This window comes from Giraffa tippelskirchi, chromosome 7 (genome assembly GCF_054371585.1).
Source record: "Giraffa tippelskirchi isolate mGirTip1 chromosome 7, T2T-mGirTip1v1.2.pri, whole genome shotgun sequence".
NCBI lineage: Eukaryota > Metazoa > Chordata > Mammalia > Artiodactyla > Giraffidae > Giraffa > Giraffa tippelskirchi.
The window spans coordinates 16,950,095-16,966,200 of record NC_137281.1 but is presented as its reverse complement, the minus strand read 5'-3'; the positions used below and the strand labels follow the sequence as shown (position 1 = coordinate 16,966,200).

Here is a 16,106-nt window from a genome sequence, read left to right as displayed (position 1 = left end):
TATGGAAGATTACAACCCATTTCCTGGTTGTAAATCTCATGGGAATTGAGGGAATAAAATAAGGCTCAAGACATAGACACCAGAAATGTTCAGAGAATATCTGAATTTTTAAATAAGTGAATGAATCAGTAGTTTACAAATGTGGCCCCTTGACCAGCAACTTCAGCATCACCTGGAAATCTATGAGAAAAAAAATTCTCAGGAGATTATACCTGGCAGAGAGGAATATCTGAACAAAGTCCTGATAACTGGACAGACTGGGCTTTAGGGAGGGAAAGAAGGTCTGTTGGGTAGAGGTAGTTTGGGATGGCTGGGAGAGCATTCATCACAACAGAGAGGACAGGAAATGGAGCCTAAGATATCTTTCTGGATATAACAGGGGTTTGGATTTCCTAAGAACAAACAGGAACCCTCCCAATGCCCCAGGGACAGATGGGTCATTAAAAAGGGAACAGATGCTGGGCATGGCTATGGTACACTGAAGAGTGGGTCCCACCTCCAGGAGTTAGTGTTGCAGGCATCCAGCTTCTACTGCAAGGTCTTCCAGTTTCTCCACAGGAACCCAGAACCAGAGATTTAAGAGTCTGTGTAAAACTGCACAGATTTCCCATGGTGGAAACTGATTCATATTTTAAAAAAAAAAACACAAAAACCCTTTGGGGAGCCTTCACCCACACCTCTAGGCCAGATGTAGACTCCCAGGTAGTACCTGGTTAAAGACAGAACTGAGGGCTTGGTGCTACAGGCAATCCAGTTATACTTCCATATATCAGACCAACACAAATAGAAGAAGGATGGATATATTATTATTTGTAATTGTACAGATAATGTACCCTTGATAAAGTTTCATTTTATTAAAACATAAAAGCCAATCACAGTGATCACTTGAGCACCTAAGAGACATATATGAGGACAGACCCACAGGCGCGCCAAAATGCAGAGAAGTAAGAGATCTTGATGGCCCTTCTGAGGATTCCACCTTTCATAGGCATTCCCAGAGTTGTCAGTTTATGTAACTTTTTTGGTAAGAATGTCAGTGTCCCCACTAGAATACTTACAGAAATACAAAAATATTTCCAAATTACAATGTCTGACATCCAATTAAAAGTAAACAATGACACACAGAAGCAGGAAAATATAACCTAAAATGAGAAGAAAAATCAATCACTTAAAACAAGGCACAGATGAAGCAATTATACCCCAATAAAAAAAAATTAAAAAACAGGCACAAAACACGAAAAGATGCTCATCACTGCTAATTATTGGGCTTCCCTTGTGGTTCAGCTGGTAAAGAATCCATCTGCAATGTGGGAGACCTTGGTTTGATCCCTGGGTTGCAAAGATCCCCTGGAAAAGGGAAAGGCTACCCACTCCAGTATTTTGGCCTAGAGAATTCCATGGACTATACAGTAGCAAAGAGTCGGACACAACTGAGTGACTTTCACTTCACTTCACTGCTAATTATTAGAGAAATGCAAATAAAAAATACAAGGTGGTATCACCTCACACCTGTCACAGTGACTCTCACTAAAATATCAACAAATAATAAATGCTATATAGAAGAACAGATTTAAATGCTAATGAGACAGGCTCGCTTATTAGGCTGTTGGCAAATGAACCTATATAATGCAAATGGCTTTCAAAGCCTGACTTTGCATTATTCAAGTATCACACACAACTGTGCGATTGTGTGAATGCCAAGGGCAACTTTAAGTACAAACCCCTAGTGTTGTAAAGAGCCCCATGTCCAGACTTGAAAAGAAAAATCTGAACCATATGACAGTCCATTGTAGGTGGAATAAAAAACTTTGAGTGATACCAGAAACATTCTGGGACTTGTTCCACAACTGCTCATCCAAGAAACTGAATGCTATTTCCAGTGCAAAAGCCTTGCCTCCAAGGTTTACTTAATTTTGGATAATGCCCCAATCCATTGCCATGAAGAAGTTGAAAATGCCCACTCCAACCTAGATGTTCTTTTCATGCCCCTAAATTCTATGTTATCCAACCTCTCAATCAGGGCATAATAAAAGCACAACATAAGGGAGCTTTTCAGCAAAAGTCTCAACACCAACAAAGAAACCACCAGGATGGACAACTGGGTGTCTTCAGTATATGCACTGTCACTGTGTTGGCACAACCTGGGATAATTAATAAGCAGACTACTATCATTAACTGTTGGGAAAATGCTTGGCTAGACTGCCTGAAAATTTTCAGACTTAAAGGTGTTACAGAAAATATAAAGGACAGTGTCAAACACATAATGCATATCACAAAGCATATAAGTAAAAAAGACTTCAAATGATATGATGGAAGATGTGGAACTTTGGCAGAGAAGGAAGTAGAAACCAACAACTAAGACCTGGAAGAGAAGGCAAAACAAAGTATCATCCTCTCCTTTGGTTTTCCTGGGTCAATCCAAGGTCTAGAGATTTACCCACTCAGTGCACTGCCCCATCAAAAATCCTGCAGTTCCATCAAAATTATAGTTTTAGTTAATGTTAATATTTAATTAAGTTCAATCTTTTTTTCTAGGACTTTCTTTGCATGGTCTACTGTACAACATAGTGTACTATACAGTGTTTATATGTTTACTGTATAAGGGTACTGCAGATATGTATTGTTTGTGTATGTTGGAGTGAAAAGAGTTAAAGCAGTACAGTAACAACAGAATATACAAAAATGATGTCATTAAAGTATTTTTATTACAATGAAATATTGGAGGTAACTTCTCAGAAACATTTATTAAATAAGGTGTTCTAAAACAGAAAAAAAAAATCCATAGAAGATTATGTATTGATTGGTTGATGAAAATGTGAACAGATGTTCACAGGTACCTAAATCTGTATTGCCACTAGAAGCAATGGTTCAGTATTCACTAATTCAGTGTTTATGGTGAATTTATAGACTATAACTACCATGAATAACAAGAACTGATTGCATATGATGTATGTATATATATTTCATGACTCAGGCCTTATGCTCAATGGTAGACATGACACTGACATGTTACATGTCAATGTTTTGTTAACAAATAACTTTTAATAAATGTTAGCAGAGCTAACATCCCAATGGTCCAACTCTCCTGACTATGGATATAAAAAAATACATAAAGGGGATAAGGCCTTAGATCTCTCCCCTTTCAGCCCCTCCTCTGCCCCCACTTAAATGACAAATTGTCATAAGCTTGGCAGGGAGATCGGAAAAAAGACACACGTGCATTTCTCTTTCCTTTCTCTTCTACATCTCTTTGTTCTTTAAATGCTCTTGAGATGGATTTGTAATAAACATAGGAAGAACTGTTGCTGACATTTTCCCCAAATGCATGACAACCACTGAGTCTCCCTTGTGGATTCTCAGATGTAGTGTAAAGCTGTAGCTGGTGTCAATTTCTAGTATGACCCTTTAGATGACCTGCCATAGAAAGCTTTCACAGAGATGACAATTATGATGTTTCTCTTCTGACACTGAGTAAGATATTTCTCTGGCCAAAAGATTTCCCTGAATAGTTATATTCAAAAGGAAAGGTACTTCACCAGTATGAGTTTGCTAAAATTGCCTGAAGTGAGCAAACTTGCACAAGGCTTTACTCCATCTTCTAAACTCTGGTGTGACTCTTTCGATGATGAGTGAAGGATGAACTGTGGCTGAAGGCCTTCCCACATTCGCCGCATTCAAAGGGTTTCTCTCCAGTGTGAGTTCTTACATGTTGAATTAAGGCAAAGCTGTCACAAAAGGTCTTCTCACATTCTTTGCACTCATAGGGCTTTTCTCCAGTGTGGATCCTATTATGCCGAACAAAATTTGCAGGTTGGGTAAAGGCCTTTCCACATTCTCTGCATACATAAGGCTTTTCCCCAGTGTGAATCCTCATGTGTCGAGTAAAGGAAGAGCTATAGTAAAAGGCTTTTGCACATTCTTTACACTCCAAAGGTTTTTTTCCACTATGGGTCCTATTGTGTCTGATAAAAACAGAATGGTGTGTAAAGGCCCTTCCACATTCACTGCATTCATAGGGCCTCTCACCAGTGTGAATCCTCATGTGTTGAATTAAGGAAGAGCCGTCACAAAACGCTTTCCCACATTCTTTGCACTCAAAGGGCTTCTCTCCAGTATGTGCCCTCTTATGCCGGATGAAAGTCGATCGATAAGTAAAGGCTTTTCTACACTCACTGCACTCATAGGGTTTCTCTCCAGTGTGAATCCTCATGTGTTGAGTGAAGGATGAGTTGAGGCAGAAAGCTTTTCCACATTCTTTGCACAAAAAGGGTTTTTCTCCCGTGTGGGTCATATTGTGCTGGATAAAAGTGGAGCGGTGAGTGAAGGCCTTTCCGCATTTGCTGCACTCATAGAGTTTCTTTCCAGTGTGAATCCTCATGTGTTGAGCAAAGGAGGAGCTGTAGTAAAAGGCTTTCCCACATTCCTTGCACAAAAAGGGCTTTTCTCTAGTGTGAGTCATATTATGCTGGATGAAAGAGGAGCGATGGGTGAAAGCTTTACCACATTCTCTGCACTCATAGGGTTTGTCTCCAGTGTGAATACGCTGGTGCTCTGTGAGGTGAGACCTGCGTTTGAAGGCCTTCCCACACTCGATACACTTGTATGGCTTTTCCCCAGTATGAAACCTCATATGTCGAATAAAGTCTGCCATATAACGAGAGGCTTTCCCACATTCACTGCATTCATAAGGCTTCACTCCAGCATGAATCTGTTGATGCCGAATAAGGGCCCAATTCTTACTAAAATCTTTTCCACATTCCTTGCACTTATAGAGGTTATTCCTTGCATCAACAACCAGGTCTTTTCTTGGCTCTTGGGAATCACATTCATGCAGAACATCTTGGGTAGTGACTTGCTCCTGTAAAACCCTTAAACAAAGACTATCATCTGTCTCAAAGTCATCATGTTTATGGCTCAACTTCCTCAGGCATGTCTCATTGTGGGGGTCTGCTCCTGGCCTCCAGTTCCCTTCCTGAATTTCTGACAGTTTTTCCTGATACCTTACTTGCCCCGGCCAGGAATCCCTTGAGGTGCCACGTGTCACTCGTTCCTCAAAAGGGGCTTCCTCAGTGAGGGCCAGCTGAGAGGCAGTAAGCTCTGTGGTCTTGGAGTTTGCTTTTTCACCTGAAGGAAAGCCAATATAACAAAAGTGCCTATTAGTGATGTCAACACAGAACAAAATAAATGACCACTTTAGTGGAAGAATGAAGACAAAAATAAAGCCTCTACCATCTATGGCATTTTTACATCTCTTAAACCCTGGTTTAAAATCTCTTTCTTTACTAATCCTTGGGCTCTTGACATCTTTAAAAGGTAACCCAAGGAAAAAAGCTGCAGCAGGGAACAGAAAATCTGTAGTGGAGACTCCTCCTCACTCTCCAGAGTTGGGGAGGGGGGGCAGAGCAATGATAATGACTGTGTTCCAATATCTCATGCTGCTATGATGGCACAGAGAAGGTGAACTTAACTTGGCCCAGGTGGCAGACAGAAAGAGGTCAGTGGAGGCTACATGGACAAAGTGCTATATAAGCTTATTTCTAAAGGTGAGGAGGAATTCCCTGACAGAGGAATTAGGAGAAAAACTGTATTAGACAACTGAAAGTTCAAAGGGTCAAGGTATTAAGAGAATGCTGAATGCCAGGCAAAAAAGAGAAGAATGACAGGATGGTGGAGAGGGAGGAGAGACTGAGGAGAGACAAAATCTTAGGATTCTGGACTGTGCGAAAGCTGTGGGCAGTCAGAGATAAGCAACTGGGTGGACATATTCAGTCTGCTATACCTGAGTAAAGACTAGGTGAACAGACTCAAATAGATAACATTTAGATGAAGTAACTAGAAAACATATCACATTAATAAAGATTTATTTGAAAAAAGAGATTAATAATATAAAGTTGCCAATTTTCCTCAAATGCATTATAAATTTAATACAACCTGGGGTAAATCCCAATAGGGTTTTTCATGGTTATGGGCAAGCTGATTGTGGAATTTATATAAAAGAATAGAGACTAGGATATCTCTGAAGAAGAATAAAGCAAAAGGACTTGCTCTTTGAGGAATTAGGATGATGATGAAATCATATATAACAAAGTAGTGTGATGCAGCCTAGATATAATATAAGCTGTCAAAGTGTCAAAGGTAAAAACAGAGTTAGGAGCTCTGAAATGTGTATATGGAATTCCCTTAACACATGAGGATTCACATAATTTTGATATATGACAGAAGTAGCAGAGAGGGAAGTGGGAATAAGAAAAGACTATTTAATAACTGGATGTAGAAAAATCATTTGCCACAATGAAAGAAAATGAAGTTGTACTTCTACCTTACACAAAGCAAAAAATTAATTCCAGACTGATTAAGACTTATTGTCAGAAGCTAAAGATAAAAAACTTTTAATAGTGAAAATGACTATCTTTTAGATCTTGGGGGGAAAGGAAGAATTCAAAAACAAAATCCAGAAGCATTCACTATAAAAGACTAATCAACATGACTAATGTTTTAAAAGGCAAACCAAGAAAAATGGCTATGTTAACATCAGACCTATATTAACACCAGATAACACAGATGACAGAGCAAAGAAAATGGGACAAAAAGGGACATTATACAATGATAAAAAGATCAAGCCATCAGGAAGACATAACCCTAAATCTTTATGTACCAAATATCAGAGCCTCAAAATATACAAACCAAAAACTGAGTTGATCAAGGAGAAATGCCCAAAATTACAATTATAGCTGGAGACTTCAACACTTCACACACAAAATGAAAACTGAACCATACTATGAACTGACATTTCACAGAAGATATGTATTGACTAATCAACATATGAAGAGGTACTCAAATTTCTTAGATATGAGGGAAGGGCAAATTAAGACCACAATGAGAGACTATTTTATATTCACCTGATTGAAAACACTTTTCAAGTGTTGGAGAGAGTATGGATCCATGGAATTGTTCGTATAGGGCAAGTGAAGTGTAAGTGGGTATAAATAACCATGTTAGAACACAACAGGGCATCATCTAGTAAAGTTCTCCTTTTGTTTAATTTATAATCCCCAAATTCCAGTCCTAGGCATATTCTAAGGGAAATTCCTACACTTGTTTGTGAGAATACAAACATGTGAATTTTCATGGCTCAACTGTGTATAGGTACAAAAAATTAGAAACAAGAAAATTTCCATGAAAATGGATGAATACATGGTGTTATATAAATGACCATGGGAGATAAAAAATGAGTGAACTATGGTTGTGTGCATGCTCAGTGGCTAAGTTGTGTCTTGCCTCTTTGTGACCCCATGGACCGTGGCCTGCCAGGCTCCTCTGTCCATGGGATTTCCCAGCTAAGAATACTGGAGTGAGTTGCCGTTTTCTTCTCCAGGGGATCTTCCTGACCTAGGCAAGGGATCTTCCTAACCCGTGTCTCCTGCATTGGCAGGTGGGTTCTTCAGTGCTGAGCCATCAGGGAAACTGAACTGTAGTTACATGCATCATGAATCTCAGTAATGTACTGTTGAATGAAAAGTACAAATCCTATAAGACAACATAAACAGATACTTTTTATAATGTTCAAATAAAGAAGCAAAATATACACACGAGTACAATGAAACAATTTTTTTTTGAGAATGTCAGTTTTTCATGGCATTATAAAAATGGTATGTATGTATCTTAAACTTATTTTTTAGCAATTTTTAATTGTGGTAAAATACACATAACATAAAATGTACCATTTTGAGATGCTGCTGCTTCTGCTGCTAAGTCGCTTCAGTTGTGTCCGACTCCGTGCGATCCCGTAGATGGCAGCCCACCAGGCTCCCCCGTCCCTGGGATTCTCCAGGCAAGAACACTGGAGTGGGTTGCCATTTCCTTCTCCAATGCAGGAAAGGGAAAAGTGAAAGTGAAGTCGCTCAGTCGTGTCCGACTCTTAGTGACCCCATGGACTGCAGCCTACCAGGCTCCTCCGTCCATGGGATTTTCCAGGCAAGAGTACTGGAGTGGATTTTGAGATGAAACAATCTTAAAAAGTAATGGATAGATTAGATGAAGTAGACAAATTCCTTAAAAGACTCAAATTACCAAAACTGACACAAGAAAAAACAGAATATCTGAATAGACCTTTATTTATTCAAAAGACAAATTCTGTGATGGACTGAGTGTTTGTGTTTCCCAAAATTCATGTACTGAAGCCCTAACTGCCACTGTTTTTGGAGGTAGGGCCTGGCCTTTACGGAAGTAATTAAGGTTAAGTGAGGTCATAAAAGTAGGGACCTGAGAGGACCAGATCCTGATAATAAGAGACACCAGAGACTTCTCCCTCTCTTCCCCACCACCACACACTACACCTAGGAAAGGCCGTGGTCCCTGTTTTCGTACAACAACGCTAATCCCATCATGGGTGCTCCATTATCATGACCTCATCTAAACCCAGTCACCACCCAAAGGGCCAGAATCATCACACTGGGGCATTAGGGATCCAACATACAGATTTTGGGAGGACACAGGCATTCAGTTCATAACAAGGTGACATGAGCAAAAGTACAGCAAATGTTCTATAAATTGTAGACCACTACCTCTTATCATTATTATAGTTGTTACATTGGTTAATCAGAATGTCAGCAATAACCTGTGAGAACATTTTTTTAGTACTGCAATGCTGAGAAATACCACTACTGGGCCTCAAAGAGTGAAGGGGCAGATACCATCTGCTCACAAGTATGTAAAGCAATGAGGGATCTTACATATAGCTGGTGGGAATGTGACATGGTGCAGTCACTCTGAAACTGACTGGCAGTTGCTATTAAAGCTAATCATATAACTACACCATGATCCAGCCAGTCCACTCATACATATACTCCCAACAGAAATGAGTGCTTATGGGCACCAAAAAAATATGGTTAAGAATATTCATAACAGCATTCTTCGTAATATTCCAAAAAGTCAAATGTCCATCGACAGGAAGACAGGTATGTGTAATCTATTAATTCATTGAGCTATTGCACAGTGAGAAACTAACTCCAAATAAATGCAACCACATGGATAAATTCCAGAGCCATAATGATTATCAAAAGAAGACAGGCAGGGCCATATTGTGCACTGTGGGTTTCCATTTATAAACCTTCAAAACTAATCTATGGGACTTACTTGGTGGTCCGTACCTAAGACTCCAAGCTTGCAATGCAGGAGGCCTAGGTTCAACACCTGGTCAGGGAACTAGACCCCGTATGCTGCAACTAAGAGTTTGCATGCCATAACTAAAAGATTCCACATGCTGCAATTAAGACCCGGTGCAGCCAAATAAATAAATAAATATTAAAAAAAAAAAAAAAAAAAACAACCTAAATCTATGGTGACAGAGTCTAAATACTGGTTAATTTTGTAGAAGGGGATATTAACAAGGAGGGAAACATAAGAAGCCTGAGAGGTGCTGGAAATACTGCATTTCTTGACCTTTGTGGTGGATACACTGGATTATATATATATATATGTAAAATTTCATAATGATGGACCTTTAAAATTTATACATTCACTATGTATAAATTACACCTCAGTACAAAAATTCAAGGAAATACTGACTAGTAAAGGGGAGGTCTGTGTAGATATCTCTTCTGAGAATGGGAAAAGTCCTCTAAAAAGCTTGGTTGTTCAGCTGAAATAGAGTCAACAACTTTTGGATGTTGTTGGAGAGCCAAGAGCATTTTTTTTTAATGTTTCCCACAATTGCCTGGAAAATCCCTTGGACAGAGGGGCCTGGTGGGCTATAATCCATAGGGTCACAAAGAGCTGGACACAACTGAAGTGACTTAGCATGCATGCATGCTTGAATCCTAGCAAGATTTACTTCTAAAGAACAGAATATAACAAAGGCAGTAGAATGTAAGATGTAACAGATAAAGTATATGTGTGGAACTTCTCTTGCTAGAATCTCTTACATTACTTGATCTGAAGAAGTAAGCTGATGTGTTGTAAACTGCCTACAACTACAACTTTGCAGGGGATCAAGCTAAGCTGTGCCTAGATTTCTGATCCACAGATGAGAGATAATAAATGAGTGATATTTGAATATTAAATGAGTGATTTTTACTCACTTATTACAATCTCGCAATAGATAACTAAGACACCTGAGAAGGTAGGTGAAGGTATGACCTAGCCTCTGCTGGGGGGATCAGCCACGGCCAGGGATGAGAACTCTTCTATAGAGGTGAGAAGGAAGCTGCAAGGATAAGTCAGTAAGGGTTAAAAAGCAAGAAAAACGAGGGAACAGCCTTTATTTTCTGAATGAACTGGGTCATATGTTGAGATCTCAGTGACTGGGGAGATGGTGATGTTTGGAATAAGGTATAAGTGGACAGGAGAGTGGATATGAGACATAGAGCTGATCATGGGGGGACTATGTTAGCATCATGCAGGCAAAAGATGATCACAGCCTGGGCTAGGGTGATACTGATGGAACTCACGGAACTGGTGGAGGTGATGGATTCCGGAGAAATGTATGATGAAACATGATCAACATTTAGGAATGGCTGCATCGTGGGCATGATGAAGATGGAGGTGTTGTTCAAGTTTGGTTTTGGTTTTCTCAACTTCTTGAACAGCAAGGCCATTGACTGAAATGGGGAGATGAGTAGGCAAGATCTTGAGATTCTTCTTAGGCATAATGGGTATGAAGTGCCTTTGAAACCTCCAAGTGAAGATGTAGAACTGCAGAAAGGGGTGAAGATTTGAGACAGACTCAGTGGGACTGAGGAGGGGCTGGCCAGAGATACTCACTGGCTGGCTGAGCAACCTGAAGGAACCCTAGAGGGGAGTGATCACAAATCTACATTGGTGCTACCCACACATTTGATGTGGGGCTGACAAAGCAAACGTCCTCTCGAGGTTTTACAAAACAGGAAGGCAAGAGGATGACAAGGCTAGGGACTGCTTCTGAATATCTCATTTACAAATGGAAGCATGGATGCCTGCAGGGATGTACAGTACAGATAAATGATTGAATGGAGGTGGAAAAGAGGGAGATGCAAGGTAGAGTTGGAGGTAGTAATCTGCAGAAAAATAAATGACTCTTTTCTGAATCCAGAAGGTAGTGTGAGATACCATTAGTCACTATTCATTATGAGTAATAATACATGAATATTGTTAAGTCACTTACTTTGGGTCAGGCAATGGAAGGTGAATGGAAGTGACTATGTGAGTAAGTGGGTATGACTACTCCCCTTCTCTCCTATTCCTTTTGGCCAGTTGGATGATGCCAGGGCAATCTTACAGCCACATACTGACAACAGAATACACCTGGTCCCTAAATAGATATGTAGTACAGAATTTGCCTGCAGACCCACATTATGTGTGTATGTGCTCAGTTGCTCAATTGTGTCTGACTCTTTGCAACCCTATGGACTAGCCCGCCAGGCTCTTCTGTCCATGGAATTTTCCAGGCAAGAATACTGGAACAGGTTGTCATTTCCTACTCCAGGGGATCTTCCCAACTCAGGGATCAAACCCACTTCTCACGCATATTCTGCAGTGGCACACAGATTCTTTACTACTGCACCACTTGGGAATCCTGACCACATTATACCATGACACAAATGAGAAAAACAAGTCTTGCTGAGCCACCAAGATTTTGGAGTTTATCTCTTACGGCAGGCAGCATCCACGCAGCCTAACTTGTATGTCAAAGGCACAGGGAGATCATGCAACTTCCCCAGGGTCCTGATGCTGGTGAATGGCCAAGAATAGAGTCCGTCTCTTACTCAGGATAGCACATTTCAACCCCAGTAAAGGCAGAGAATGTGATGGGATTAGGAAGACAGGGGAAACACAGTTCAAAGGACTCCATGATCACCCAAGACCCCCAGAAGGCCACAGAAAGAAACTGCCCATGGAAAGGGGCACTCCCCACTCAATGGGGCTGACTGGCAGACTGCCAGTCACTCCCTGCCAGCTACCATACCACTCACCTGTAGAGGTGTTTCTGGAGAGGCCTCTCTTTACTGTCCACAGTTCTGGCCCATACTCCAGTAGGTGAATCAGCTCTGCTTTGGGAACAGGATGCCCTGTGCATGGAGAAATAAATGGGGCATGGGTATATGCTGCTGCGGGTATATAGGTAAAGACAAAAGGGAAAGTCTCATGTATACAGGAATGAACATCTTGAACACACCACTATGAAACCTCAAAGGGGACACCTCCTTCCAGAAGTCTTTCCCTAATTAAATCGGCAAGATTCAACCTTCCTGTGCTTCAGAACTACTTAGGCACACCTGGTTCTAAACACAGAATAAATTAAACCAAATCTCTGGCCATAAGACAGTACTGGTTGTTTTCAAACCTTGCCAGCTGATTCTGGTGCCCAAGGATGGCTGAAAACACTAGACTAAATCAACTGATAGTCAGTTGTCTGAGAAAGGCCATGGCCTAAAACTGCTACCCATTCTGAAGAAAAGTCCAGGTTGGGAAGATGGGGCTGAATGTGGGGACCTGCTACCCTACTTGTTGCAACACCATCCTGTGGCCACTTCAAGGATGCTGGCCCGATGACCTGGACCAAAGAGAGAAAGCAGACAAACAGAGAGAACTGGGTTGGGAGGTACCAACCCAGGAGCCAGCACCACCACAGGGCTTCTCATTAGGTGAAGTAATAAACTTTTTTCAGGGTGAAACTCGTGTGATATGGTTTTCTGGCACATGCAGCCAAATATATTTTGCCAAATGCGAAGGTTTAAAGATAGAAGGATTCTGAAGAGAAGTCAATGACTTAGGCAGCAGGACCACAGAAACTCTGATTAGAAAATCCTGTACTGCAAGCCAGAGTGCACCCAGCTATCACTTAGCAAATGTTCACTAAGGTCTGCTCTATACCTGGCATCGAGTTCAGTGAGGGGCAGGGGAAAAGGTGAACCAGATCTTCCTTTGTCTCTGCTGGACCTGAGCTCCCTGCTCAATTGGCTCATGTTTGTCCCTCTACTTGGAATACTATTCCCCAGATGCCTCCTTTCAATAACTATTCACAATTGTCATAAAATACTGTAGCTACTTCACTGAAGACTGACCTCCTGGGAGAGACTATGTGGACACGAGGCAGGGAAAGCCCAGTCAGTGGTAACCATTTCTGGGTAAAGTGGCCAATTAAGCTTTAGGTGGAAGAACATTTGGAATTTATTATTTTGTATAATTTTATTGTGCAATTTGTATATGATTATATTTGTACATAATTTGTAAAATTTTGTACAATATTATGTATAATTTTTTATACATAACAAATACCTACATAGCACTTGCTAAGTTCTCAGTTTACTCGAAACACTTTAAAGATATTAGTTTGCTGGGGCTAAGTGAAAGGGTTACTACAAAAATGATAAAATAAAAATAATCATGAGGAGGTCAGATGAGAACAGGCTGAGGCTGGAGGGAGAAGGGAAGACAGGTTCCTCAGGTCTTCTTAACTGATCATGCTCAGAGAGACTGTGGAATGAAAGAGGCTGTGGGTACCACATGTGAGGTGAGGCCTTACCCAGTGAGACCAGGAGGCCACAAGTCTCCAGCATCACCTCCTGGTACAAGGTCCTCTGGGCCAGGTCTAGATGTTTCCATTCCTCCCCAGTGAAGGTTATGGCCACATCTTCAAATGATATCAAGGTCTGCAAAGTCAAACAGAGGTGGTGGGGTGGCTGTATGGCTATTAGATTAGTACCTACTGCTTGGTTAGTGACAGAAATTCAGAGAGACCCAAGGCCTGAATCCCTGAGTATCTCCTGAGAACCCAGTTCTGTCAGGAGGGAGGTAGATGGTACCTTAGATGGAATACAAATTGTATGGAAGAGAAAGGGAATCCACTGGAGAGTGACGTGAAACAATGGTAATCTTGTGTGGACTGTGAGTCCGTTACTGTAACTCAAGCAAGGATAGCAGCAGTGGCAGCTGAGCCTCACTGGTCTGCACTCTACGCCTGCACCTCAGGGCTTTAGATGCAACTAAAAGTATCTAGGTCTACAGCTAGACTTCTTAGGATTTAAATCCAACCTTTTGAACCAAAACATGCTAAGTTCTTTCAGCCTCAATTTCCACATCAATACAACAATAGTGCCAACTTCACCAGGTTATTGCAGAGATTAAAGTGAAAATGTTCATAAAGCAAACAAATGCAGTGCCCAGCACTTGTCAGTGCTCAATGTGTATTTGTGAATTTCATTAATCCTCTTGCAGCCCATGAGGTAAACACCATCACTGTCTCCATTTCACAATCAGCAAATGGGGGTTCAAAGTCAAGCCACCCAGAGTAACATGTCTAATGAGAAGGGACAAGATTTGAACCCAGGTCCCTCTGGATTTGATCTAGGTATAATGGGAGCTCCAGAGGGTAGAATCTTTCATTCATCAACTGCTTATTGAACACTTGGTACAGGTCCTGCATTCTTCTAAGCTTGGGGACAGGAGCTCCCACATTCCCGACAAGGAACTAAATAAACAAGCAAGATAAAGTCATATGGCCTTATGGGCTCCAAAATGAAGAAAAAAAGATGACTACAGAGATTGCAAGGAGACTTTAGATGGGGCAATCAGGAAGACCTCTCTGAGCAGATATGGAACAAGGCTGGAATGAAGTTAGGGAGCAAGCCAAGAAAAATGGATAAAGTTCCATTTCAAGCGAAGTTCTGAAGGTGATCAGAGCTATGTTGACAGCAAACAAAGTGGCATGCTGAAGAATAACTTAGGGCCTGTCCATGTGTTTACATCCCTTGAGACACAACATTCCTATGCACTGTCATTAACGAAAATTGTAATGGATTCACTTTTCAAATATAAGTAAATGTGTTGGGGAAATGGATACCGTTAGTGGCAAGCCAATGGACTTGTACCCAGACGGCACCTACAAAGAGAAATCCAGTGACTGGCTTGTCTTCTGCTCTGTCCAGGGAACTTCTACTCCTATTAGAGGAGCAGCCAATTCCAGAAACACTGCAACCACCCCACTTCTGCTCTCCAGGCTGTCTCATCTGTCTCCCAGTTCTCAGCAGGGCTGAGGCCGGAGGCAGGGAGGTCTGAGGGTCAGACTCCACCTGGGGGGAGACTAAGATAACAGCAGGACCAGGAAAGTCCTTCTCCGCAAACCACATCCAGAGTGATGCTCTCTGGGTTGTGCTGAGCACTCAAGGACACACGTCACAAGCATATCCTCTCCAGTTCCTCCGACTGAGAGAGAAAAGTTGTTAATACTCCAATTTTAGACCCGAGGGAATAGAGGCCAAGGGCCGTGAATCCACAAGCTTAGAGCCAACTATGGGTGCCTCTCTTTACAACACTTGGCCTGGATTCAGAACCCTGGGATGGAACTGATTAGCACTGTCGTTCCCACACCCCATTCTCACCGAACCTCCAGATCCGAGCGTATTAAGACGGAAAGGTGGAGAGGCCCGGGATTTCCTATATCACAGAGTGGCACTATACGGACCGCGACTCCAGCGCACTTGGGCACCCTCCACTCACCAGCGCCGGCGCCGCCATGGGGCCTGCGGGCAGAGCGGGACGGCGGGAGGCGGTGACAAAAGCCGGTAGAGCGGGCTCAGCCGACCCGAGGCCAGCCCCGCATGGAAGTACCTGGGACCTGAGTGTCTGCGGTGTGGAATGCGCAAAAGGCCCCGGGAGCCGCCTCTGGGAGCTGTGGGGACGGAGGGCTCGGGGCTCGAACGCTCGGCTGACAACCCGTTCCAAGAGGAGTCACGGCTCACACGAAAGTGTGGCGGTCTCCTCACGGCTCTTTTCTCAGTAGAGAAGATCTTTTTCTGTGGAGCAGTCAACGCTCAGTGCTCCAGTGGGAAAAGATCGTAAGACCAGACAGACAGCTTGTAAACGACGTCCCAATACTCGACCAAGAAGTCCCGCCCAAGCTGCCGCCAGTGCCCGCCTCCGCTTTCTCGTCATTGGCTCAGCGCCCAAGACCGTCATGGGAGACACTGCCTTCTGGGTAATGTAGTTTCTGACTTCATCCTAGTGAGCCAAGGAGCTTACTTCCGGTTTTCTATGGAAACTGTGTCTTAAGGTTCCATGGCATCTGGTTCCATCACTTCAAGGCAAATAGATGGGAAAACAATGAAAACAGTGACAGATTTTATTTTCTT

General features: G+C 42.1%; 1 protein-coding gene across 3 annotated transcripts; it reads right to left on the bottom strand.

Annotated features, from left to right (window-relative positions):
• Positions 1–2,686: 2,686 nt before the first annotated feature.
• Positions 2,687–15,904, bottom strand: ZNF599 (zinc finger protein 599). Of its 3 annotated transcripts, none has more exons than XM_081517139.1 (4): positions 15,475–15,904; positions 13,502–13,628; positions 11,949–12,044; positions 2,687–5,124 (listed from the first exon to the last, which is right to left on the bottom strand). In XM_081517139.1, exons 1-4 carry the CDS (start codon positions 15,490–15,492, stop codon positions 3,599–3,601), a joined length of 1,767 nt encoding a protein of 588 aa, XP_081373265.1. In that variant the 5' UTR covers positions 15,493–15,904; the 3' UTR covers positions 2,687–3,598. The 3 variants fall into 3 exon arrangements, with proteins under 3 accessions (XP_081373265.1, XP_081373266.1, XP_081373267.1); XM_081517140.1 differs by having other exon boundaries at positions 15,586–15,904; XM_081517141.1 differs by having other exon boundaries at positions 15,717–15,904.
• Positions 15,905–16,106: the final 202 nt, after the last annotated feature.